Below are 25874 nucleotides of genomic sequence, written 5' to 3' on the forward strand. Positions count from 1 at the left end.
AATTTAACAGTCCACGGCAATACTGCAGAAAGAGGTGCAGATTCTGGAAGATCTAGAACGCTTTCTGTGCAGCTGTCCACAGCTCAGTACAAAGCGGCAAAAAGGAGCATTGCTGGATTGTGTAATGCTTTGTGAGTAATGCTGTGGAAAGCAAGTCGAGTATACTTCATGTGTCGCGCCGCCCACTGGTAAAATGTGGGCAGTGACAACAACATGCTGTTGGAGAAGGAGTGCAAGTACCTCTCATCTAGGAACGAGTCAATTTTGAACGTCTTTATTTACAAATACCCTTGCGTTCAGTTCCACGTTCTTAGAAAAATTAACGTGTTCACAACACCTATCAGTAAAGTGAGGGCGGATCGATCCAAATATCAGTAATATCAATCCCTACGTTGGTATCAACATTGTTCAATACCAATGTTAAAGGAGCGATATTTAGACTTCAGTTGGTTTTCTGTCCAACTGAATGTAAGTGTGAATGGTTGTTTGTCCATATGTGTAAGGTGATTGGCTGGTGACCAGTACAGGGTGTACCCCGCCTCACCCAAAGTCAACTGGGTTAGGCTCTTGCTCAACCGTGACTCTAAGTAAATACTATAGAAAATGAACAAATGAATTATTAAATTGTCACTTTCATAAAACCTGTAACAGCATAGGCAATATTTAAGTAACATTTAAACGGTTCTCACTGCTATACAAATATAAAGAGAAAATGGAGTACTATAATATTCTATTTATTTATTTCATTCATTTTCTACCGCTTTTTCCTCACAAGGGTCGCGGGGGGTGCTGGAGCCCATCCCAGCTGTCTTGGGGTGAGAGGCGGGGTACACCCTGGACTGGTCGCCAGCCAATCACAGGGCACATATAGACAAACAACCATTCACATAATATTCTATATTAAATAAAAATAAGTAAATAAAGAAACAAATATAAGATGTAATATAAATATAAGAAAACAAATAAAATAAAACAAACAAAGTAAATTGAAAATACCAACAGTCATATTGCTACTGTCACCTACTGTCTTGTTGGTGCTGCCCACAGCTACTCATGGATGGGTTAAATTTTGGTCTGCATTGTAGAAATAAATTGGTAAAATATATGGATGTATTTGAGTAACTCTAATACCGCAATACATGTATGTCTGGTTCTAGGGTTATTATCACTTCTCCCTGTTGCCATCACAAAAAAGACATTTGAAAAAGCAAAATGCACTTAAGGAGTTTATCATTTCAGTCTCACAGCATCGCTGATGCTTTCAACTGCTTGCAACTCGTTTTTTTTTGGGGGGGGCGGGTTATTTTTGTACATTTTTGAGGCATTTTTAATGTGTTCAAGTCCACTTTTGGGGTGTTTGACTTTTGAGGTTCCACTGCAGTGTTTTTATATTCTGATCTGTCTCCTCTAATAAGAACCTTGAACACAAGGTCAATGACACAAGAGGATCCCAAGGGTGCATTACTCCATCATGGCAGCATGAAGATGAGCAAATATTGAGTGCCAGCTACCACAGTTAGATTGATCCTGCAAGTGTGTTTCCGCATTAAAACAACCATCAGACATACTGATGTCCTGTCAGCAAACGTTAGCAAGTCGCCGCATGACATATTGTGAATTCTAATCATCACCATTGTGCATTAACAACCCCCGGGTGCATGGCCCGGGCATGGCCCGCCCCTTGAGGAAATTCAATACAGAAACACTGCAGCAGTGGAATGCAACACGTTCACGTTTTAATACCAGAGACACTCCAAACTACACTAAGTTAGATTTTATTACATCTGCATGTGCAACCATTATTAATGCTCATGTAAATCAATAAGTGGAGATTAATGGTGCTCGATATAAACTTCAACTCACCGCATGATGTCTGATATAAAAATGGAATACACATGATTAAAATGGTGTCAGTCACTTTAACATCAACCAGCTCGGAAATACGACATTTTAAGATGATTGCATAAATTTAACTGACTTAAAAATTCATACAAACAAGGGAGGGGAAAGAAAATAAAAGGAAAAAACAATTATAAAACCTCAGTCTTGCGGTAGTGCTGTGTCCTGTGTGTTGCATGAGAGCTGTTGGTCACAGTGTGTGTGTGCGTGTCAGCCATGCACACAGCAACAAAGAATAGAGTCCCTCCAATGATCAGTGCCAACCCTCCAAACCATCCTGAAAACATGGCCTCTCCATACTCCCAGCGCGGCATCACATCAGGAAAACCAGCATCCCAGAATTCCACCACAGTGGTGTAAGCCACAATGGACACAGGAGCCAATGTAGTGAGCCCGGACACCCAGGACAGCACCCCACCCAAGATCAGGAGCCGTCTCCTCTTTCCAGGTTGGTCCGAACACATGTGGACCCCGTTCAGTCCTGGCAGAGACACCAGCAGTGCCAAACCACCGATGCATACTGACACTAACATGAGCACCCTGGCGATCTGCAGATCCAAAGGTAGTCCCAGCAAGGAGTCATAGGCCTTACACTGAACCCCAACCTCCTCAGTGTACAGGCACATGTGCCACAGTCCAGAGTACCAGTTTTCAACCTCATTCAGGTCTGAATTCATCGTCTTCCACAGTGGGAGGAAGGTTGTGATCAAGGAGGTGACAAGACCCCCGAAGGTGACAAAGACTGCCGTCCTTTGCATGGTTTTAGTCGTAAGGAGAACCATCTCTTCCTCCAAGCCCTGCTCCACTGTGGCGATATCCAAAAAAGTCCAACAAGTCCACAAGAGTCCAACCCACTGACTGACGTTACACCACCTTTGAGGCTCCTTCATTTAAAAAAAAAAAAAAAAAAGCAACTGAGAGACAGATAATCCGAGTGCGTTTCATGACAAAACAACTACTTTTTTGTTTGAGCATCCAATACGAATACAATGAACTCTTTTATTAAGTGAAACCCTATCGGACTGATGGCATCCATGGGCCCAACTAGCCTGGCTTAGAATGGTTTCTTTCTGTGAAGCCATGTGGAACTCAGGCCAGCTCTTGGAGTATGTATTTCTAATTAAAATGTGTGATTTGACTAGTGGAGGTAATGACAAGTTGCTTAGTGGTTGTTAAGACATTTATCCTCAAACTAATTATAAGTTGTGTACAAGTGTACAACAGTGATACTTGAAAATTGGATTCGAAATTATGTAGAAATATATAGGGTATGGGACCATATTTGGTAACTTTAACTTGAGGCAAACCTCATCAAAATCAGTAGAACATTGTGATTTCTGTCAATCAACTACAAAAAATATTCAAATAACACATAAAAAAGCTATACATAAAATAGTGAAAGCAGTAATTATAGATATTTTTTAAAGTTACTTAAATAATGTCTTCAAATAGACTACAATAATTGATGAATTTGCAAGTACAGTGATGTATGTTTCAATGAGTGGCCGGTTAAACTTTTTTTTTTTAATTTGAATTTTTTTTAATAATTTTATCCTTTCGAGCACTATTTTGTGGAAAACTGACACTGCAAAAGACCTTGATAATTTGTTGAGGTCGACCTTTGACCTTCAGCATTGCCAGGTAATAAAATTATGAGAGGTTTGCCCCATTTGATTGATCCATTCATTCTATTTCTACCACTTATCGTCACGAGGGTTGCGGGCGTGCTGGAGCCTACCCCAGCTGTCTTTGGGGGAGAAGCGGGGACCGTGGACTGGTCGCCAGCCAATCACAGGGCACGTATAGACAAACAACCATTCACACTCACATTGATACCTATGGACAATTTGGAGTCACCAATTAACCTGGCATGTTTTTGGAATGTGGGAGGAAACTGGAGTAAGGAAACTAATCTGAATAAATCAGTAGTACTATGAAGATACCAATTTGATTTTAAATGAACAGTTTTATTAGGGATTTAAATACACTGCAACCTGCATGAGTAACTAACTATTAACAGATGTCATTTAATATACATTGCTGTATTGTCATATAAACATTGGTAAAGTGTGTAAATTTTGGTTAACATGGCACATGTGTATAGCAATTAAGAGAGAGAATAAATATAAGACAAGCATTGTATGTTCTAGGTTTCCTGTAATTATGTTGATCCAGGAGCGAGAAATGCTAGTTATGTAGTTTGCTAGTGAAAGCAGGAAAACATGGTAGGAACAACATTGGGGAAAAACACTGGCAAAAGGGAGCAAACAAAGAGGTTTAACGTGTCTGAGCACACAACTGAAAGTGATATGCAGAATGAGAATCAAAACACAATATCAAATGAATGACGCATTAGTGCGACTGAAACATGCAAGGTGCAAATTCACATATAAAAAGGGAGGAATGGAATAGAGATATTGTAAACAGTTTATGGAAGGACAGGGAGAAATGGGAAAAAAAGTGCAGCTCTTGCCATCACCCTAAATGTCGGAGCCCATCTCGGCACACTGCTTGTCTGATATGTGTGTAGCTAGAGACTCTATGATGTCCAAAAGCAGCAACTGGCTGAGGGACCGCAGGTTTGGGAGCTTGGATACCTTTGGAAGGGGAGGAGGAGAGCAAAAATTAAAAAAGGGGGGAGAGGAGGAAAAAACCCAAGTCAAACAGAGTCAAATAAAGCTGTACTGGATTTGCTCATGCTGAAAAATATGAAGCAAGCATAACAAAAATATCAGTGACAAAGGGCTCTTGAGAAAATAAACTCTAATAATAAGAGAGGCCTTTTGAGCCTCGTGGTTATGCCAGGAGGTGCTTGTTCAGCCGGCTGCCCTGTAAACACTCTCCTCTCTACAGAGGAGAGGTGGTGCGCTCCACTAGCAGGCCAATAGTGTCAAGTCTCCTGCAAAGATGACGTGACTACAAGGTTAGCTCAGCTGCAGCGAGTGGGCAGCAAACCCCCAGGGCGCTGAACATGAGCCCACCCACCTTGATGAACTGGTGGACAATAATGTGGAGGCAGTGCTTCTTCATGTCCAGGGCCTGCGTCTTATCGGCTGCCTCCAGGATCTGTAACGTAGGACAGTTGTGACATAAACATGGGAGTAGACGGGTCTTATGACAGTGTTGACCAATCTGGCCGCTGCATGCTCTGAGGACTCCTCCCCCCTGATACATAAATACCTGTAAGACATTCTCCACAGTGACATTCATCTCCAGGTTCTGCTTGCAGTAAGCCTGTAGCCTGTTATTTGAAAAGCCGTAATAATATGGTGCAGCAAACAGATAACTGTTTGAAAAAAGGGTCAAGGAAAAGACAAACAGGATTTTAAGTGCAATGTTTACCTTTTGATCCTTTCATTTTTATGTCATAGTTATCTTTAAAATGTTGATCATTGTAGCATCTACTGTACATCCCTAAGAAACTGAGCACCATCATTTACTCCACAGTACACTCAACATGACAGAGTACTATGATTTATTTAATAGTTTGTACACAAGAACTATACTGTTGATACAGCACTTGTATTGCATCCCATTATATGGCACAAGTGTACATAACTCAGAGGACATTTAGTGGATTATACAGTTCCTCCAAAGACCACTGGATGGCACTGCAGTCTATTTATGGGTCCTATGTTATAGAAAAACTAATGTAGATTTTAACTGTATAACTGGCTTCATCTGCATCCTCTATGTTTTTATACGATTAACACATGTCAAACTACTGTGGAGGCCTTCTTCTAAACCTAACAACCCATCTCGACAGGAAAGTGAAAGGATCAAAAGTGAATGAAGTGTTTAAGTTTGACAAGGATACAGCGAATCCTCCGGAGGCATGTTGACATCTCCGTAGTATATGTAGCGCAGCATAGATTCAAACGCCTGCTTACTTGGAACCATCTCACCAATGGAAATATTTACCTGGCCATCCTCTGGCATGAAGGAGCGGAACATCGCCTCAAAGTAACTGAGGGGTCACAGAATAAAGTTAACAGTTGCAAGAGCAAAAAGTAACAATACTAAAGTGACATTATGGATATATTCATTATACTAATTTTGATCTCTGAAGGATGCAGCCAATGAGATTGGATGTCTGAGTGAGCTGAAATTAAGTGGTGTTGAGTGTCTTGCTCAAGGGCGCATCAACAGTAATCGGGAAGCAGACAACGCTCTCCAACAACTAGTTGGAATTTCCATTTGTCTGCAGTGGGATTTGAAACATAACCCAACCAAGACTGGGCTACACCTCCCTCACAAAAAGCACTCAATAGCTCCCCCTGTTGAAGTCAGTACCTTGAACGAGCTGCCAGTATGGCCTTATGAGCAGGTCGTGGATGTCCATCTAACAGGAGAATTATGTCACAGAACTCCAAGCCACCTCCCTCCAGGTAGGCCTTCATGTCCTGCACCAGCGAGGTGCCAATGTCCACAGGCTGGTCCGAGTACAACCTGGGAGGAGGCTGTTGCTTTCGTCGGACAATCTCCACAATTAGCGGCGTGGACAGATGTTCGAACTCCCTCGTCATGATCACCTGGTTGAAGTGTGACTCCTTCACTACAAAGTTAAGACAATGTTCCTGAAAGAACACAGAAATTGTTGGAGGGACAGCAACATCCTCTGCTTTTGAACACAACACATGCCCCTCATCTGAGATGAGCATCACCACCAATAAAAATTACCTTTAGCTGGTCAAGTTGGAGCTTATTGGCGTTTTCACAAACACTGAGAACGTTTTGCAGGTCGACGGAAGCCTCAATGTACTGCACACACAGCTGCTCCAAGCGGGAGAGCTTAAAACTAAGCGCAAGTTTGTAAACATCCATGATTAGCAGAACATCCTGAACATGACCTGAGCACAGACAGAAGATACAACGACAGGACAACTTGTTGATTGTCAATATTATATTCTAGAGTACGACAGTTACCTCTGCGTGGGTACTGGATCTTGTCCGTATAGAGGAACTGCATTAAGACTTCAAAAGGCTGGGCTTCTGCTTCCCTGATGGACACCTCCAGTAGTGGCTGCCTGCTTGATGATCTGGGGCCTCCTGGGATATGGCTTCCTCCTCCTGTGGCCCCTTCATCACTCTCCTCACTGCTCTCCTGCTTAGGCCTCTGAGACACATTTAGAGTGAGGCAACCAGGAGAGGTCCAGCATGAATCGTGAATTTAAATACAGTGCAACCACGATTAGTGTACGCCCCAGTTAGTAAATTTACACCAAAATTGTGCCTCAGTTTGCAATGGAGTACAACTTTTTTTTTTAAACATTAATTATTTTATGAACAAATTCATATATTTTAGTAAACTCTAAATTTTGCACTGCAATGTTTGACCGTGGCTTTTGTATTGTGAAGGTGTACTGTAGTACTAGGAGAGACTGAAGCCCAAGCAACTCAATAGCTAGGCCAAGCCCTTTCATGAAAGGTCAGCCCACCAAAGCCATGGTGTCATGTGACTGACTCCTTGCTTCTGACCTGTTTCTGTCTTTCCCGAGCCTGCAGGATTTTCTTGCGCAGCCACTGGCATCTTGCAGTCACAATGGCAATATGTCCCAAAACTCTCTCCTCCCGCTGTTAAAAATAAAAAATAGGTTCAACAAACAAAATCTGTAAACTACTGCCTTACTAATGTAGAGTTAAATTCACCTCTCCCAGGATAAACTCCACATCACAGAACTGACGGTTCTCCCACAGTTTGCCATAATCTTCATGGAGAGTACACTTTGGATAGCATGAAAACTGCAAGAAAATAGTTCAAAAGAAAATGATTAACGATGACAATAGTTTTATCCAGGGATTGGCAACCTGCGGCTATGGAGCTGCATGCGAATCCTCTTTGTTGTGGCTCCCTTCCCAAAAACCCGAGGGGGGAAAAAACGCATTTTTGAAAATACTTAAAAATATCAATGAATCCTTCATGGCTGAGTCCTGACAGGATATTGTTGTGTTTGCCTGCCTGCATTCATTGAGACATGATATAGACATATTTTCCTCTCTGTGGTAAGCTAATCACTGAAATCAATTCACTGTGCTGCACATTTCTTGAGGCGCCAGGTTGTGACGTTTAATCAACATATGATCACAACCTTACTGGCTGGCTATCCAGTACACATGCATACTGCTAAGTGTTGTATACTGTTGTTGTAACCGGTCAAAATATTCAAATTTCAAAGATGATGTTTTAAGCTATGTTTTGTGGCTCCAGACTATTTTTCATTAATGGGCGAGGAGACACAATGACTCCTTGGATAGCAAAAGTTGCGAACCCCCGGTCTAATCAATGTATGAAATATAATGTCAACAATGCCAACCTGGAATCTGTACATCTCTCCGCTGCGAACATTGTTGTCCACAGTCCCTCCAAAAATGTACATGGCATCTTGAATGACAGCAGCTGCATGGAAGAGCCTCCCACTGGGCATCTGAGGAGAGAGGGGACACTCAAAATATACTGTATAAATGAATGTACTTTGCATGTGACTGGTGGAGCCAGCATTGTGTGGGTGTGGGGAGGATGCAGAGACGGTGTGCACATTAGAAATGTTGCCAAAAACAGTTGTTGACATATTAGTCAGAATATAGAGTGCATCAGACTGAGAGACTGTCTGGACCCTGAGCAGCCGCACATTCATACAGTTACGACTACATATATTCATATTATTCTTTATAACTTTATAAGATTCTGCTTGGCAACCCTTAGCCTTTCATACCTCACTGTCCAGGCTGGGATGGATCACCTCCCAGGTCTGAGAGTCCACATCATAGCAATGCAGCTCGTTGGGTAGGGTGTTATCAGCAGCACCTCCGAATACATACAGATGTCGGTCGAATGCAACCATTGTGTGTCCGTAACGCCGCTGGGGAGGTGGTGGAGAGCCTCGCAGTAAATGTTCAGTGGGGATGCGGGTCCACCTGCAAGGAATGAGGATCTAGTGTTAGCAGCTCTCATAAGTTGCAAGTCATTTCAGCAGAATAGGATTTTCTCACATGTGACCGTTGAACTCAAATTGGAAGAGGTTGTTTGTGATTTTGGCCCCACTCTGGCCAGAAAAGACAAACATCTTGTCCCTGCATACAGCAACGGGGAAGTTGCAGCAAGATGGCGGTATCTCACCACTCTGATCGATCTAATGATGACACAGAAAGACGTCAGCACATGAAAGTATTTGTGTGGGCACCACTCTTGATGAAACTAATATACTAACCTCTTCCCAACACGCATGCTCTCTGTCCTGCAGACTGATGGTCCACATGTCATTCAGCCTAAGTGTGGGGGGGGGGGGGGGGAATACCTCATGATTTTGCACATGGCTATCACACATATCTGTATAATCAAACATACCTGGCATTCCCATCATAACCTGCAAATATCCACAGCTTATCACTGTACACTGTGGCCCCATGTGCAGAGCGAGCCACTGGCAAACTAAAACAGAAAGAACAGAACAACAGAAAGTCAAATCATTTGTATTAGTTGAATATAGTATGTGTCCATACAGTTACTAAAAGAAAAAAATATCAAAATGTGTTTTAAAAAAAGTGGCGTACTGTATAAACATAATGTATAAACATAATCAGCAGAACTTCTGTTCCAAGACTCAACTATTCAGGCTTCACGGAGTGAGGTACACCAGTATACTCTCACACACCTGGCTGGCATCCTTATACCTAAACTAAGGCCTAAGTCACTGCCACTGTACACAGAACATGCAACAGACATAAAATACAGTAGTACAATACAGTACTATATAAAACACACAACACGAAAAAAATATACATAGAAGTCAATACACCCCAGGTGTCCTTGTAACAGTGCATGTTACTAATATTACTAAACTAATAATCTTTATCCTTAATAATGGTCACAACAGCAGGGCAATTATAGTTAATATTATAGTTTATAGTTGATCTATAGTTAATCTTGAAACAGCTAAAATAATGCACAAGGCTAAAAATAACCAATTACCTAAAAATGCCATCCAATACATCTCTACAAGAGAGGAGAAATATGATCTAGAAGAAGGACAATTTGGAGTCACCAATTAACCTAGCATGCTTTTGGATTGTGGGAGGAAACCGGAGTGGGATTGAACTAAACTTTCCAAGCTGTGAGGTTTGCGTAACCACTCGACCGCCGTGCAGCCTAATCTAATGCATGTTCAAATGAAATTAAACCATTACCATTACCAATTGGACCAAAAGACCGGCCAATGTACGTAGGTGGACGCGTCTCTTTTATGTTTATTTTCACTTCCAAGGTGATGGCACACATTGCATTCTTGCAAAAGTGGGAAAAAATGGGAAGCTGACATTCTTTGTCATTCAGGTCAAACATGTGAGTACACTTTAATGAAGCCTTAAAGATTTAAAACATTTTAAACAAAATACATTACCTCCCCTCCACTTTCCATTCAGTCCACTGCCCCGTTGCAAACTTGTACTCGAAAAGATCATTCTTGTTTTTAAGGTTGGAGTTGGAGTATATATCTCCAGTGTAGCCTCCTGTAAAATATTTTGAAGGTACAGTACATCAGCTGTGCATATATTTAAAATATTGCAATATTAGATATACAGTAATAAGGATCTATAAAAAGGTACCAAAAACAAACATGCTGCTGCCGTAAACAACAGCTGAGTGGTGGTAGCGGGGAGCAGGTGGCGTTCCTGTGGTGAAGGCCCTGTGGAATATAATATTGTCAAGTATACAGTCACAGCATACAATCATATTGAATATTATATTTTGAAATTATTACCGACACCATGAGCAGTCCTTCACATCAAAACGGAGCAAGTCATTCAACATGTTCTTCCTGTTTGGCAGTACATAATTTTAACATGTATGTTGCAAAAAAATAGCCACCTTACAGTACTCACCCATTGTCTCCCCCAAACACGTATATAGCATCTCTATATGCCACGACAGTGTGTTTACTGCGCCTGTAAGAAGAAAATACATGTGGACACACACATTTGATTTAATTTACGTTTGATAAAAATCTCGTGCTGTTATCATCTTACCTTGCTCCAACAAACTCATCACATGGAGGGAGTCTTCTCCAACGGTGAACGGTCTCAAAAGGACCAAAATTCAGTGTCAGATATTCCACGCTATCGGAACAACTGTGGTCAAAGTCAACACTGGGGGCCACTTTGGTTGATTTACACGACATTTTACCCCCTCTCATCAAACAGCAGCATGTATCAGGGCCACTTATCGGCGTCTAATGGCATTATTGATGTGAAATCTCCGGCCTAACGTCTTTATTTCAACTGTCGGGCATGGCGTTATAGACGAAGACACACTTCAGAAAATAGAAATAAAACAAGTTTCCGGTTAGCTGGTGGCTATGGTAAAAACAACCGCTAGCTGGAAAGCTAATGCTAATACGCAAAACATCGGCGAAAATCGAAACAAATGTCAGAATAACTGGACGGATAGCACTCGATGATATCTGCTTTACAAGGGTAGTTGCATCAGTTGGTGTGTACCTTTGAGAGAATTAAGAGAAAAATAATGAACTACTTAAGATAAAAGTATCTGTCACGAAGGAATCCATACCGGAAGAGCAATCAGTTCTACGCATGTGCAAAACGCGTCTATATCCGGTCTGCCGATTTATGCCAGTCACTTCTCAGGCTGGCCGATTTGAACTGCTACCTGTTGTTAGCATGCACGTGAAATTATCCATCATATACTGTATTTTACAGCAGTTACAGACCTTAAGCATTAGGCAACAATATTTCTACCAAGGAGTCTAGATAATAGTAGAGCAGACTCTGCATCCACTTCTGTGGCCGCCATGATGGTGAGCAGAATCCAGAAAGATTTTATTGAAAACATGCCCTTGGCACACTGCTCAGCCATTAATTGCTCTAATAGACAGTGCAAAACCTAAGCTTAGGTTGACACCGCATCGGGTGGGATTGTTCCCTGCTGCGATATGTCAACGTTGCCGTAATAATGGATGGGTCACGGCTGTGCTGTAAAGTACATGTAGTTTGTTTCATAAAGCGCCTTTCTACAAAGAAATGTAAGTCAATTCCTCTCAATTATACATTTACACAAGCACTAATATACTTGGGAAACAGTTTTTGGTACCATGCACTACACTCTGTTCCACTTTCTGCTGAGGCGGCTATTCCATTAACTCTACAAGCACCGTTGCCAACTTTTCAGTAATAAAAGCAGCAATAGACTGTCATACAAGTTGCCAGAAGTCGCAAAATGATGTCATAATCTAGTTTGCATATAATCATAGTTTGCTCATGATGTTGTAAATGCTGCATGAAAAACATAACCCCGTAGAAGCGAAAGAATGTGAGTAAATAGCACATGCTATGTTCTCAGTTGCTGCCATAGCTATGAACATATTGTATATATAAAGAAAGAATCCTACTTTTCCTAAATTCACTTCTCTCGCTAACCACAATAAACATGGGTTGACCTGTAAAGTAAAAAAAAAACAACAACTTTGATTACGATTCATAAACAGTCTTTATTAAGGCTATAATTAGGAGAGAGGACAAGCAATAAAATCAGTCAATGGCAAGAAAATGTCCAAATTTAAATTTTTAGCACAAATGTGGGAACTTATTATAAGATCTACAGTATAACAATAATAATCTATACAATGATTAAAATGGTCATCAATCATAACTATAATGTATCATGAATATAAACATAGACATAATTGTTAAAAGCTGCACATATGGGTTGTGTTTGATCCATTTGGTTATTGTGTCAAATCGCCATGAAATTTAAAACACATAACAAATAAAACATTCACATGGTCAATACTTGTGTATATAGTGTATACTTTTTGTAGAACTTACACATTTTTAGCATTGCTTCGTAACATAAATTCACAGTGAAATGAATAATAGAAGAAAAGTGAAAATTGTCACTGGAATCATGGCTGCTTTTGCAATGATTTGCATCACTGCATTATTTTTTCATCTCCATATATGCTCTCATTGCTGTGGTATTTTATTAGTTTTATCTATAAACAGAACATTTTATTCCATTCTTAAATGTTACTGCTTCCTCCAGAACGTCATGGATATTTACTGTTTAAATGACATACTCACAAACAGTGCCAGAACTCACTTAAATAGTTCAGTATTTGTAGATTGTGCAATGTTTCTTTAAAGCACCCATCAGAATCATAACAGTGTATATTCTGAATGTAAAGCAAGCAAAACCATCCTCAAACAATGGTCACATGATTAAGATGTGGACTGTAAATCCTTTCAGTCACTCTTCCTTCATGCTTTCCATGCCAGTGTGCCCTCACGTGTTCACATGCGTCATCACCAGTTGATGATGTATCTGATGTGGCCCCACAGTTTGGTGATCCACAGGCTGACACCGAATTCAGTCAAGTACTGAAGCTCCGGCATCAACATCTTGCGGCACAGCTTCATATGGGCCTCATCAATGTTCTTTTTCAGGTTGTAACCCATGATGGATTTTTCTCCGATGGGCTGCCAGGGCTGCATGTCTGTCTGCTGGATGCTGCTGGCATCAACAGCATGACCCTCTTCGATGCAGATGGCCGCCATCTCTGCGTTCCTCTGTCTGAGCTTTGCCACATCCTCCACCATGCGCTGCCGTCCATACACATCCACTTTTTTCCAGAAGGTCTTGTTGAAATGCTGGTACAATTTCCAGTCAAGAGCATTCCACTCGAGGGCCCGAGCCCTCAGGTAGGGTGTCAGTTTGGATACTGTTGAACCCTTGCGGGTGTTGAGCTTGAAGAAGAGGAGATCCTCCATCTCCCAACAAAGGGCATCTTTGAGAAGGATGAGAGATTCCTCAAAGTATTCCTTCAACATGACCAGCTGGAAACGTTCGGAGATGGATCTGATTCCCTCATCTACTAGCGGATCATCCAGCTCCAGCATGTTGTCCTGTCCAAAGTCAAAGAACAGCAGGTTCTTGAGGTAGAACGCGTTAAAGCCCTCTGCGTCAAAGTAGTAGTGTGGGTCATGGAGGAACTCAGCCAGTTTGTCATCTCCTGGTATCCTCCATGTGAAAGGCACCAGACGACTAAAGTAGTGGAAGGAGGACTCAAAAAGCTCAACAGGATCTCTGAGAATGGTGATATAGGAGGTATCAAGAGGGAGCAGCTTGGCCACTTCGCCTGCATTGAAGCGCATGTGATTACAGATGATATTGAAGCACATTCCGGGTTTGTAGTCTTTGACGTGAGAGCGCTGGAAAAATGCGGGATAGAAAAAGTCATTCCTGCCATCAGGGAAGGCAAACCTGAGTCGATGTTTTTCTCCAAAGCGGAAAAGGATGTTGAGGAAGGTACTGCTGGCTGACTTATGGGTCTTCATGAACATGATGTCCACTTGGGGGGTGCAAATCCTCCCTGTGCTGGCTGGCTGGGATGGACGGTGGGCGCAGGAGTAAGGCACTGGAACTCTGCAGGAATCAGACACAGTCAAATCTACATTTGTGCTTAAACAACAGTCAATGCCATTAAAAGCAAATACTTAAAAGGGGACCTATTATTCTGTTTCCATGAAAATTGTTATTCATGTGTTCATACACCTTAAGTCAGGGGTCTCCACGTAGCTCATGAACTACCAGTAGCTCTATATGTATTCCATGTGTATGCATGAATATGGGTTATGCGAAAGTGTGTAGCACCATACTCAGGCATATTCAGGGGGACCTGTGGCGTAGACAGACAGTAAAGCAGCATCATGCAGCTGGTCACCAGGACACCAAGAACCACACTTTTGCACATGGACCTCCAGTGCCTTCTTTGCTTGCCTGCCATGGTCCAGCACATACAAGGGTTACCTAAAAAAATACACTGTAATTCAGTATGTATTACAAGCACATGCATTTTTTTTGTTGTTGTTTTTTTTTTAATCTGAAAGAATATAACAAAGGACAGAGTTTGTTCCGATGGTGGAATGTCATTACAGACAGCTCCCTCCTGACCTAAACATGTTGAAACGGTAATAACCACCTGCAAAAGGTGGTGGAACGTGAACAGAAGCTAGCAGGGGTAGTTTAGTTTAGCATCCTAGTGTGGTTGTGTATGTGTGTGTATTCCCGCTGGATGAGGATATTTTCACCGCTTCACGTAAGGAGCGTTTTACAATGCCAGATAACGACTTGCAATTTCTGGGTGAATTTTTTTTTTGTATGTTTATTTTGGCACCCAGCTCGTCTTAGTTAGAAACAGACATTCACTACACACACGGAACACAACAACACAATTCCATACTTGGCTGTTTGGCTGTTTATTCGACATCTGTGTTAACAAAATAAGGGTGTCATAAAAAATATCTTACATATGCCGTTAGATGCATCTGCATCTGAGTAATTCCGAAAACACGCTAGTTTAATTGGTGACTCCAAATTGTCCATAGGTATGAATGTGAGTGTGAATGGTTGTTTGTCTATATGTGCCCATTCACACTCACCTTCATACCGATGGACAATTTGGAGTCGCCAATTAACCTAGCATGTTTTTGGAATGTGGGAGGAAGCCAAAGTCCCAGGAGAAAACCCACGCATGCACAGGGAGAACATGCAAACTCCACAGAGAGATGGCCGAGGGTGGAATCGAACTTGGGTCTCCTAGCTCTGTGGCCTGTGTGCTAACCACTCGTCCGCTGTGCAGCCTAGGTTTCTCAGATGTCCCACAAAATAAATAATGCATCCTTGAGGAAAACGATATCACAATGTTGTAATGGGAAACAGTCACGCTGTGTTTCAGTTTGAGTTGAGCTATTTTCCTAGCGAGAATGAATGAAGAATGTTTTCAGGAGACACTGATCTACAGTCATCCGTCATCTAACATTTTTCCCATCTGAATTTCTTTGGAATAAACAACTACATCAAACACTGCATTACATTCAGTTTAATATTAATGTAAGTGAAATATTATTATATATATTTATAGGGCGGACTAACACCCCTCAACATCATTTGCAGATGAGAGAAAGAAGATTCGGGAATGTTGCAACTATTACACGTTATCACTATTGTACGTGTTAATGCATGATCACAGCATATACTATGTCAAACGTTGTTAGAGGTTTTTTAGAGGGCTTCATCGTCAATATAAGTGTGTTCCAATGATGTGCATTGTTGGCTAGCTCATATTAACTTGTTTTCTCGTGTTACAGTGTACAGAAAAAGGGAAAAAAATATGTGTTCATGTTTTTCATTACGATTCTGAATGATGGGCAAAATTTGTTTTAAAAGTGCACTTCCCCTTTAATATCTGAAATATGTAAATATAGGTCTGGATTGACTTTATCTCATGACACGAGATCTCGTAACACCCCTACTGGTTATGTAAAACGTGATGTGATACCATCAGTGGCGCAATAAACCAAAGGTTGCACTGCCTCCCCTTCAGTCATTTAATGGTCCAGTCAAACACATTCCTTTATGTTGCTAGGGAGAAATTACAGCTACAGTCAATTATAATCGCTCAGTTAGTTGGGCTTAGACTTATCAAGCTGAAGACCTTTGATTTGGTGAATGTGAGTATGTATACATTTGAGACTGTGCAGTACATACGTATATAATATTGACCATATTAAAATGAAATAAGAGAAAATCTGAAATCAAAATCTGAAATCAGTTATTTGTGTCCGTGTTTTCTCACAGGCAATTCGTACTGTCTGTCAAACGTTTGGAGCATTTCTCAAAATGCTGGATTTCATCTGTATTAAAGGGCAGCATTTTTTTGCAATGTTGCAAACAACACTTTTAATCAGTGCACACCATTTTTTGCTGTTCTGTTTGTATATATGTACTTTAGGGTGTGTGTTTGTCTTTGTCTGGCCATGCTGTCCTTCCTGGTCCTTTTCTGGGTTCATAGGCTGCAGGACTTTGGCGGATTTATCTCCATGTGTGCATTTTAGAAACCTGTTAATTGGTCCATGCTGTCGTCTGAAAATGTGGTGACGTTGTCCATGTACTGTAACTCCAAAGCACTTCTAGCCACCGTCCTGTTGGACCCTTGTATGGATTTAATTCCAATTGAGTGGGTGTACCCAATGAATGAAAGTCCACAACAGAGATGTTGTGGTTGAAGGTATGGCAATGCTTTTGGGTCCATTTCACTAAAACATGCTGAAAGCTTATAACTACTGTTTTTAAGCTAAATTCCCAAGACAGAATCCTTTATGTAGTCTCTATGATGTGTTTTCTATGACTGCTTCATTTAAAACTATTCAATTGAATTCAAGAGTAAATAACTGGTATGCATTTTAAATAGCTGCTTTATATACCACACTTCAACTAAGCATATTTACCAAACGTACATAGATGATATGTCAGTGTAAATCAAATACACAAAATTAACTGAAAAGAAAAGACGAGTGATTTCTTACATTCATGCATTAGGCCAGCCTGGAAAGAGGTGCCACTTGTCCGGTTGCATAGCCTTTCCCTTTGTATTCCCCCTGCTGAAAACAAGTTGCTCTAGCTCCCGCAGAAGTTCTTACATCTGATCTTGACACACAGTGATACAAGAAGCAGCATAGCACCATGCACACTCACCTTATCACATGTCCACAGCTAAGATATGGCCCTCATCTTCTCCAGTTTCACACTGCCTCTGCAGGTACACCTAATGCTTCAGCCCGCCTCCCCGCACTTAACTTACAAATCCAAAAGCTATCTTGCTGAATGAAGCACTGCAGGGAGGTTCTTGTCTCTGTGACATCAGGGATTCTGTCAGGGGATGAGCACTTGGCAGAGAGAGAGACACACACAAACACTAACAAGGGAAAGACGGTGGGTGGTGGGGGGATGGATAAAGCGAAGGAGGAGAGGCTTGCATAGTCCCTATTCTGTGTCTCCATACAGAGGGCCATTGATTGCACACACTGCAAGCTGATAGGAGGGGTGGAATCAGCATAAACAGAACAAATGCAGCAAACCGAAGAACAAAAAGAGTAATTGTACCACTTGATCAAGACTTATGAGCGAGCTCTTTGAAATCCTTTCCATACATGTGGAATGTACATGGGGCAGATAGTTTGTCACACTGCATTACCATTTAGTCGAGAGTTGACTTGAAGATGCATTTTGTATCCACAATGACCATAACATATACTGTACATGTCACAAGTGGCGTTATGAACTATTAATGTAATTTTTCACAAATTTACTGTTCACTTTTTAAAATGTAACAATGAATAATATAAATTCCAAACAATATATAACATAATTAAGCAAAGTTGTCCCTTTAAATCATAGTACACATCCTTTTGTATTTGGTGCTGAGTAAACATTCTGGACCAAACACACAGTGTGTCTCTCCTGCACATCTCACAGGATGTGGACACTGTTTTGTTGAGCACCCTTCGTTCTTCCGGCACTCAGAGTGCCCTTGGTGGGCATGCATTCAATGTAGATTAGGGTGAGGGGAGTGGGCTTCAAACTGAATGAGGATATTGAGATAAAGCCCACAAGGACCATAACAGCATCTCAAGAGAGCAGTGAGCCTTACAACGCTCAGTCGTCATTGAACATCCTCTGTGAAAGTGTCAGCCAACCAGGCAAGCTGTATCAACAGTGGTACACTGACCACACTTTCAAACTTTCAGTTTCTCTTCTGGTACTATATTATGGAAAATTTAGTAACCCATAGGTCTTTTGAAGAGGTAAAGGGGAGCCATTATGCTTTTTCCACTTTTCTGACCTATAAACGTAGTCAGAATGTTGTATTCTAGTGTTAAACAATGCCAAAGTATCAGATAATGAGGTTTTTGCATTTGGAAGTGAGCCCTGAAACTGCCCCATCGTGATGTCAGAGGGGCAGACTTCCTTATATGGTTGGAGGCTGTGACCAATCACAGAAGAGTGGGCAAGCCCGGATGCGGGCCGTGGGTGGAATAAATTAAAATTAAGACTGTTTTGGGAGGAAGCACAAATCAAAAGGAAGTACAGCTGGAATATTGTAGGCTCTGCAAAATCTATTAATTTTTCTGTGCGGGTTATGTGTAGCTGCTCTATAGGAGAACACAACAGGTGCCCTTTAAAGTATATTACATTTGTGTATGTATAATGGCACATCCCAGCTGTTTATACAGAGAAAATGTTACCTGTTCTGCTCTTATTTGGTATACTCAACTGTAGATACTCTTGGAAGAATAAAGACATTGTGAATCTTGCAGTGTTTGTTAGCTGTTCCACCATTACCATACAAATCTGCTAAAACGCTTTTACTATGAGGTGTTGTGTCAAGAATCAAGCAGGAACTAAACAGATGTCTACAATTGTATTTAATAATTGTTGCATGATCATGAACACAAGTTCGTTGTAACATTCTAATAATGAAAAGTTACAAGAGATGGAGAAAAAGCAGGCAGTCACCAGTAATTAAACAATCAGCATATATTACATTGTTAAGGGATGTCAATTACACAGTTACTAGTGTTATTAACAGTTATGTGACAGTCTTAAAATATCACAATTCATTTTCTGGCCCTTTTCTTCTTTGCCTTTTCAGCGTCATCATGCGCTTTCCTCTTTTCAGCGAGCTTGTTAGCCTTTGGGAGAGGAACAAAAGAAACCAATAAGCACAAGTCAACTGGGCTAAAACAGTTCATTCAGAGGTCAATGAATCATCGCATCCACTGCACATTCTTTAAAAGGCGCCTATGCTATAGTGTTTAACATTCCTCGCCCCGATAAGAGGGCAGATACTGGATATAATGAACTCTATGTTAAAAATGTGAAACTCTTATCAGTACAAAACAAAGTTGACCATTGAAATCCATATTGAATCAATAATAGAATGGACAAACCTCTCTGACTTTTCTCTTCTTTCCAAACATGATCTTGTCATAGAGGTACTTCTCCCTTTTCTTCATCATCATGATGGCCAGACGTTTCTCCTCAGCTTTCTCTTCCTGCTCCAGTCTGGCGCGGTTCTCTACCTTCAGCTTTCCAGGGGTCACTTTGACCTGTAGAGACTAAAAGAAAAATGGGAGACTTATTATGTTTCATTTAAGTAGCATATGAGAGATGGTAAGAAAGATGTCTCATGTGACACTAACTTTGCCCTTGGATCTTTGCTCCTCTAACTTCTTAAGATTCTTCTCTTCCACCTCGTCCTCTTCATCCTCGCCATCATCCTCTTCTTCCGCTGCCTCCTCCTCCTCATCTTCCTCCTCTTCTTCTTCACTCTCATCATTTTCCTCGGCTGAGATGCAAGAAGTTGATTAATTTCAAAAAGTGATTAAGGGCTATAGACTTGGCAAAGCCACAATAAACCTACCGGGTTTCTCTCCTCTTTGCAAGGCCATCATCTTTAATTTCTCTGGAGGCACATAATCTCCATCCGTTTCCTCTACGAAGGGAGACAGGTGGGGTGGAAGAGTGACTCCGATGAAGTAGTCCTCCACAGGAAGAAGTACTCTGGCATTGACGCAGTCGTACACCCACTGAGGCTGGATGTAGTACCTAAAACAAATGGCGTCACATGACAACTGTTGAAACAATTTTTACAACCTATGACAAAGATGGCGTTCCCAACCCACAGTACTTGCAAATGCGTGCTGTCTTGGAATGTGGGTGGGGGGAGGGGGGGGGGGGGCAATTTGGGGAGCCGTACACTGCAAGTACTGCCTTGGTATGGATTTTGGTGTATGCTGACACAATGTAGCACTTCTGGTGCAGGCTACAGATTACATGTGATGCCCCCTGCAGCCAGCGAGCACACACACGACATGGGTGTGCCGCATTGTGTGTGCTGATTTCTGCAGTGGGGGCAAGCTGACAGACTAGTGCCAGCATTTTATCCCTGGGATGCAGAGGACACAGACGCATCTGCGGCTCAGAGCGCAGCAGATATGGCTGAAGACCCAGATGAGCAAAGAAAAGTCAGATGGTACTGCAGCAAGTGTGCTGGCACTTGAAGATGCTCTCGACGCATTAGAACCTGGAGCCTCTGCGGTGGAATGGCGGCATCTTGAGGCAGCAGCAGGGACTTCTGGAGAATCTCAGAAGGTTGGAAAACTCACATTCATCACCACTATTAGTGGCTCGTCAGTATCAGCACCAAAGTGCAAACAAAGGCAACTACTACCAGTAGTTCTGTTCAATATCCGCCGTTCTGGAGGTAGTGGTTTGTTTTTGTTTTTTTGGATACAGGAGGAAGAGGCGAGAATGACGCTCATTGTGTCATGATGTTCTCAGTGTGTCGAGACGTTGTCCGTGTTTCATCGGGATATCCCGATTGACTACAATTACCATGTATCCAGGAATAGCTCATGTAACAGGTTATTCCAAATGTTTCAGAAACCGGAATATTGACTGCCTGTAAACATACTCATTGTCTACAAAGCAGTAGTTAAGGGAACAGATTTCAGTAAGAGTAAAAGACAGAAACAAACAGACATCTCTTTTTACCTGTTAATATAGGGTTTGTCAATGCTGGGTCTGTCAACAATGTGATGTGTGATGGTCTCATCTGTCACATCGTATGGACTCCCAATGCAGACAGACTTGTCCCATGACACCTCACCACCAAAACACCTTGAAATGTTAACAGCATTTGAGAAAAAAACAACAGTTAGTTTTGCCATTCTCACATTTGTGTCTGTGTAGGCAAACTGAAACAATGGTGGACCACAGGGCTGTTGTACATGAACGTCTAAACCCACACCTCTTTAGATGGGGCCATCACAAACTACTAGCCAGGCACACATACTGTATCACTGTCTTTTTTACATTTTCAAAAACTGAAAAGGTGGGGGTGTAAATCCTATTTTTAATTTTTTTGAAAACATGAAAATATGCTCTAAGTTTACATTCCTGTGACCGAGTGCCTTACACACCTGATCACAAAGGCCAGAGACTCCCTGGGAACTTCTCTGTTGAGGAAAAACTTCAAGCCCTCAAAAATCTTTTTATGGGCCTCCTGTTGCTTCTGTTCCTTTTCTCTTGCTTCCATTTTTTCGAAGTCCTCCTAAAGGGAAACATTTTTAATAATATACTCGTAGGAAAAACAATTATCATATGACAATGGTTCCCAAAGTCAAATCATGGTCCAAGTTCTTTCTTTTGTACCTCATCAACAGGAAAGTGGTCCAGTTGAACATCATCTTCATCTACAGCAGAAGTCGCCCGAGCCAAACTGGCACTCAAGGCAGAAAGTTTCTGCATACAGAATATTTAACAATTAAAAATGATTTGCAAGCCCAGCAGGTGACCAAGTAATATGGGTCGACAAGATTTTCACCTCCAAGTAGCTTTCAGAGTTCAACGCATAGTCTTCGTCATTCTCACACTTCAGCTCTTGAACTGTTTCACTGTCAATCTGCAAAATTCAAAACATTTAACATTAACACAAAAGCATAGAACAACATGAGTAAACGGACATTATGGGAGGGTGGTTTTCATAAGGTATGTCTCGAGAGCTTGTGGTAAAATCTCACAGGATTGAATGTGACAAGTGTTCTCATTTAAAAAAAGTCACAACAATAAAGCACTCAAAAAAAAAATGGAAAATTGCCCTGTGCATGCTTGTCTGTTTTCCTTGTCTCTCGTCTCCTAACAGGCTTGTTCACTATGTGCATATACACAGCAAAATGCAAGGTAATGTTGTAGAAATCGGAGGGGAAAAGTTGCTTGCAAAGCCAAATGCCACAGCCCCATGGGGGAATATTAATAATGAGCAAGGTGAGCCCATCAACATGGAAAAATCAGTATGCTAAATTTGTGATTGTGATTTGAAGTGATTGCAACAAAAGGAAACAAAGTGAACCTGTCACAGCAAACATACACCCAACTTAATAAATTGCATTATTAAGATAGTATATTATCATCATTACCGGGTGTTTTTTTCGGCCTAAAAAATGTTGACAAAAGTATAATTTAGCACCAATTTCTGGGACAATAAACATTTCAAAACACACATGCATCGTTTTGTGACTCAAATGAAACATTTTTTCCATTTCACTTAAAATATCATCTCATTGTCATGACATCTAGTTTTCAGCATCAAAATATGAGATGAGATTTTACAGCATTCTTGCATTGTTTGGTCTAAACACAACATTCATTTGATGTATACCTTTGGTGGGTAAACCAGATTGAGGGAATGGTAGAGTCTGAAGTTGATGAAACCCAAGAGAGTTGTGTAGAACTCTGTGAAAGTCGCCATGACCCTGTAGTCAACATCTGTAGGATGCTGTAAGAGCAAAACAGTTCATCCAGGTTGTTCCATCACATTATTTCTTCATTAAACAGCACTATACAATTCAAAGCACATTATTATCATTGATGCATTCAAACTACTATAGGGCGAGAGAGACTTTGTTCATAATTATATGTAGGCAGTGGTTGGATCTAAATGCTGACAACGCTGCGAACAAGACCTGACTGCTCACTAATTGCTAAATCACTATGAGCCGTCTTTCATCTCTGTGTACTTACATCATGGGAGAATTGATAGGGCACCAGCCATGTAATTAGCTGCCCCATCACCTCAGCCTGGTAATATATTCCCTTGATAGAGATGAAAACCTGTTTAAAAAAAAAATAAAATGATTAAATGATGATTACCTTTGAGTACAATTCATTCATAAAAAGTGACAATAAGACTTTTATTGGTGAACAAAGCCGGTACCTTTCTGAGGGCCCGAGATGCAACCACATAGTTCATCCACTCCACAGTGAGGCGTCGACACAGCTGTATGGTTTGTACATGGCACTTTCCTGTTCGAGCAAATGTGGAGAAGAGGAAGCACATACAGAGTGCATCTTCAATATCACGCAGAGCATCAATGAAGGTGGGGTACCTGCAATAGAAAAGCATTCCATTTTAGTAGATATACTACATTATTAATATCATGAGGGACACCGCTGTTTTAAAATGATTCGGTTTACAGCAATGTTCGCCAACATTTTGTCTCTGTTTTAGTACAATATTGCCCATAACAAAAAGTGTCATATTTTACCTTTGACACATTGAATCCTGTGGTGGTAATGAAGTTGCGGACAGGAGGATACTCTGACCACACACCCAATACCAAATCTTGTGATACTACAGTATCCTATGAAGCACATTCATTTGACATTTGCACTCCGCCCCAGCACATCTATCCAGCAGCAACCAGATAGAGCTTATCTAACAACAGTGTTGGCTAAGGTGCTAACAAAGTAGCCAGGAGAAGATTTACTTAAACAATATTTTAATTAAACAATAATTATTTTTCATTGTTTTCTGCATGTTAAACTAATTAATCCATATTAAATGTATTGTTTGTTCATCCATTCATTTACTTATTTTCTACCGCTTATCCTCACAAGGGTCGCGGGCGTGCTGGAGTCTATCCCAGCTGTCTTCGGGCGAGAGTCGGGGTACACCCTGGACTGGTCACCAGCCAATCACAGGACACATATAGCCAAACAACCATTCACACTCACATTCATACCTATGGACAATTTGGAGTCACCAATTAACCTAACATGTATGTTTATTTTTTAATGTGGGATTTTAATGTGGGTATTTTTTAAACCGGAGTACCCGGAGAAAACCTACGCATGCACAGGTAGAACATGCCAACTCCACACAGAAATGGCCGGGGGTGGAATAGAACTCGGGTGCTAACCACTCAGCTGCATGTTCAAACAAATTAATAACGAAACAGGTTACCACTGTATTTGTCTTATATTTGCCTTACCTTTCTTTGACAATGTGATCCAGTTTATAGGTTGGCTTGTTGTCCTTTAACCGTTCCACTGCAGAATATTCTGTCTTTCCATAAGCTTTCTTGAGTTTGCGAACAAACACCTTTCCAAATGAAAAAAATATATATATTTTGTAAAAATCTGCAACATTAAAACAACTTTAAAATCTCACAAAAATGCGCAGTCAACACAAAGCATTAGACAGCAGTCATAGGTCCCAAAATCATAAATGTAAAATAATGTTTATGCTAGTCAAAAAATTCTGTATGTATGCTGTTTTTGAGGATACATTTAAAATGCTAGACAAAGATTCTCTATGCAACAGGGCATCTCTGCTGCTTTTGTGGGCCTAATGTAAAAATTCTAGTTAGAGATGACAGATATGGTTTACTGTTTTTAGGGCTCAACTGTAAAAATGTTAGTTGCTCCCAAGTTTTGAACTGATTTCATTCTCGGCCAGCTTGACTTGCAGCTGCCAGTAGTACCAACCAAATGTATACCAATATTCATGAGAGGATGGCTGATTTTCGCTGTTAGAGAATTAGCATTAATGTATTATTTAAAAAAAAAAAGATATATAATGATATATAATACCTTATATTGTCTGAATTTCCCAACAATGGGCTCATGCAGAAGAAAGCGGATGTCTTTAAGCAGGTAGAAGGTTCTTGGGGCTGTGGAGCCCTTGTTCACTTTCTTCTTGTGTTTGGGTTCGTGAGGGTAAATGCCTTTAAGAATGCATAGTCGTCTGAAATCACAACATATTCGTTAAAAGTGTGAGACCCGATGTTACAGATGAATTTACACAACCTTAATTCGAACAAATTAATTTACCTGAAGTCTGGGAGGCTCAGCTGTAATTTCTTGCGTGCTTTGTTTCTGGTGATATAGTTTGTGGCAGAGCCACTCTCAAACTGCAAAATAAGCACAGACACGTTTTTAACATCACATGCATCAACTCCATAGCAAGGTCGTATGAATACAGCGATAAAATTGCACCAGTTTCTCCAAAAAAAACAAACTGTTAGCTTCACTAGCTAGCTACCACAGCGTAGCACTATAAAATGTCTTGACAAGGCGGCATTTACCTTCTTTTTTTGCAGTCCCCCCATTTAAAAACAATGTGTGACAACACAAAACGATTCGTTTATTAGCTGAAAAAACTATAGTCCAAGAAAGTGGACGCAATGCAACACCACCACATGCAGTCCGGACACGTGCAATTTGTCATGCGCAGAGGAAAGGTAGAAAACAGGACCCCGGGTTGCCCATCTATCTGCCTGTA

At 41.0% G+C, this 25874-nt stretch overlaps 4 protein-coding genes across 6 annotated transcripts; all 4 read right to left on the minus strand.

Annotated features, from left to right (window-relative positions):
• Positions 1-1300: 1300 nt before the first annotated feature.
• Positions 1301-2681, minus strand: cldn26 (claudin 26). The gene has a single exon (XM_078789756.1). The coding sequence runs from the start codon at positions 2679-2681 to the stop codon at positions 2031-2033; it is 651 nt and encodes a 216-aa protein (XP_078645882.1). The 3' UTR covers positions 1301-2030.
• A 1164-nt stretch (positions 2682-3845) lies between these two features.
• lztr1 (leucine zipper like post translational regulator 1) lies at positions 3846-11496 on the minus strand. Its single transcript, XM_078789753.1, has 19 exons — positions 10921-11496; positions 10777-10839; positions 10656-10712; positions 10501-10580; positions 10296-10404; positions 9245-9328; positions 9108-9165; positions 8890-9029; positions 8613-8814; positions 8214-8324; positions 7549-7641; positions 7378-7473; positions 6826-7015; positions 6580-6749; positions 6193-6476; positions 5717-5866; positions 5080-5185; positions 4885-4965; positions 3846-4496 (listed from the first exon to the last, which is right to left on the minus strand). The coding sequence occupies exons 1-19, from the start codon at positions 11085-11087 to the stop codon at positions 4380-4382; spliced, it is 2358 nt and encodes a 785-aa protein (XP_078645879.1). The 5' UTR covers positions 11088-11496; the 3' UTR covers positions 3846-4379.
• Positions 11497-12387: 891 nt separating this feature from the next.
• Positions 12388-17587, minus strand: gal3st1a (galactose-3-O-sulfotransferase 1a). 3 transcript variants are annotated; one of them, XM_058070741.2, is made up of 4 exons: positions 17444-17587; positions 17275-17349; positions 14566-14716; positions 12388-14332 (listed from the first exon to the last, which is right to left on the minus strand). In XM_058070741.2, the coding sequence occupies exons 2-4, from the start codon at positions 17282-17284 to the stop codon at positions 13213-13215; spliced, it is 1281 nt and encodes a 426-aa protein (XP_057926724.2). In that variant the 5' UTR covers positions 17285-17349; positions 17444-17587; the 3' UTR covers positions 12388-13212. The 3 variants fall into 3 exon arrangements, with proteins under 3 accessions (XP_057926724.2, XP_057926725.2, XP_078645881.1); XM_058070742.2 differs by having other exon boundaries at positions 17275-17346; positions 17444-17578; XM_078789755.1 differs by lacking the exon at positions 17444-17587 and having other exon boundaries at positions 17275-17406.
• A 1571-nt stretch (positions 17588-19158) lies between these two features.
• On the minus strand, positions 19159-25857 carry pes (pescadillo). Its single transcript, XM_058070362.2, has 15 exons — positions 25678-25857; positions 25424-25503; positions 25184-25337; positions 24583-24692; positions 23526-23697; positions 23333-23422; positions 22971-23087; positions 22137-22214; positions 21965-22054; positions 21733-21863; positions 21305-21430; positions 20172-20356; positions 19951-20096; positions 19699-19866; positions 19159-19440 (listed from the first exon to the last, which is right to left on the minus strand). Exons 1-15 carry the CDS (start codon positions 25699-25701, stop codon positions 19366-19368), a joined length of 1746 nt encoding a protein of 581 aa, XP_057926345.2. The 5' UTR covers positions 25702-25857; the 3' UTR covers positions 19159-19365.
• Between the last annotated feature and the right edge of the window lie 17 nt (positions 25858-25874).

The sequence above is a fragment of the Doryrhamphus excisus genome, linkage group LG3, assembly GCF_037039965.1.
Source record: "Doryrhamphus excisus strain RoL-2023G ecotype Guam linkage group LG3, RoL_Dexc_Guam_v1.1, whole genome shotgun sequence".
Classification (NCBI taxonomy): Eukaryota; Metazoa; Chordata; class Actinopteri; order Syngnathiformes; family Syngnathidae; genus Doryrhamphus; species Doryrhamphus excisus.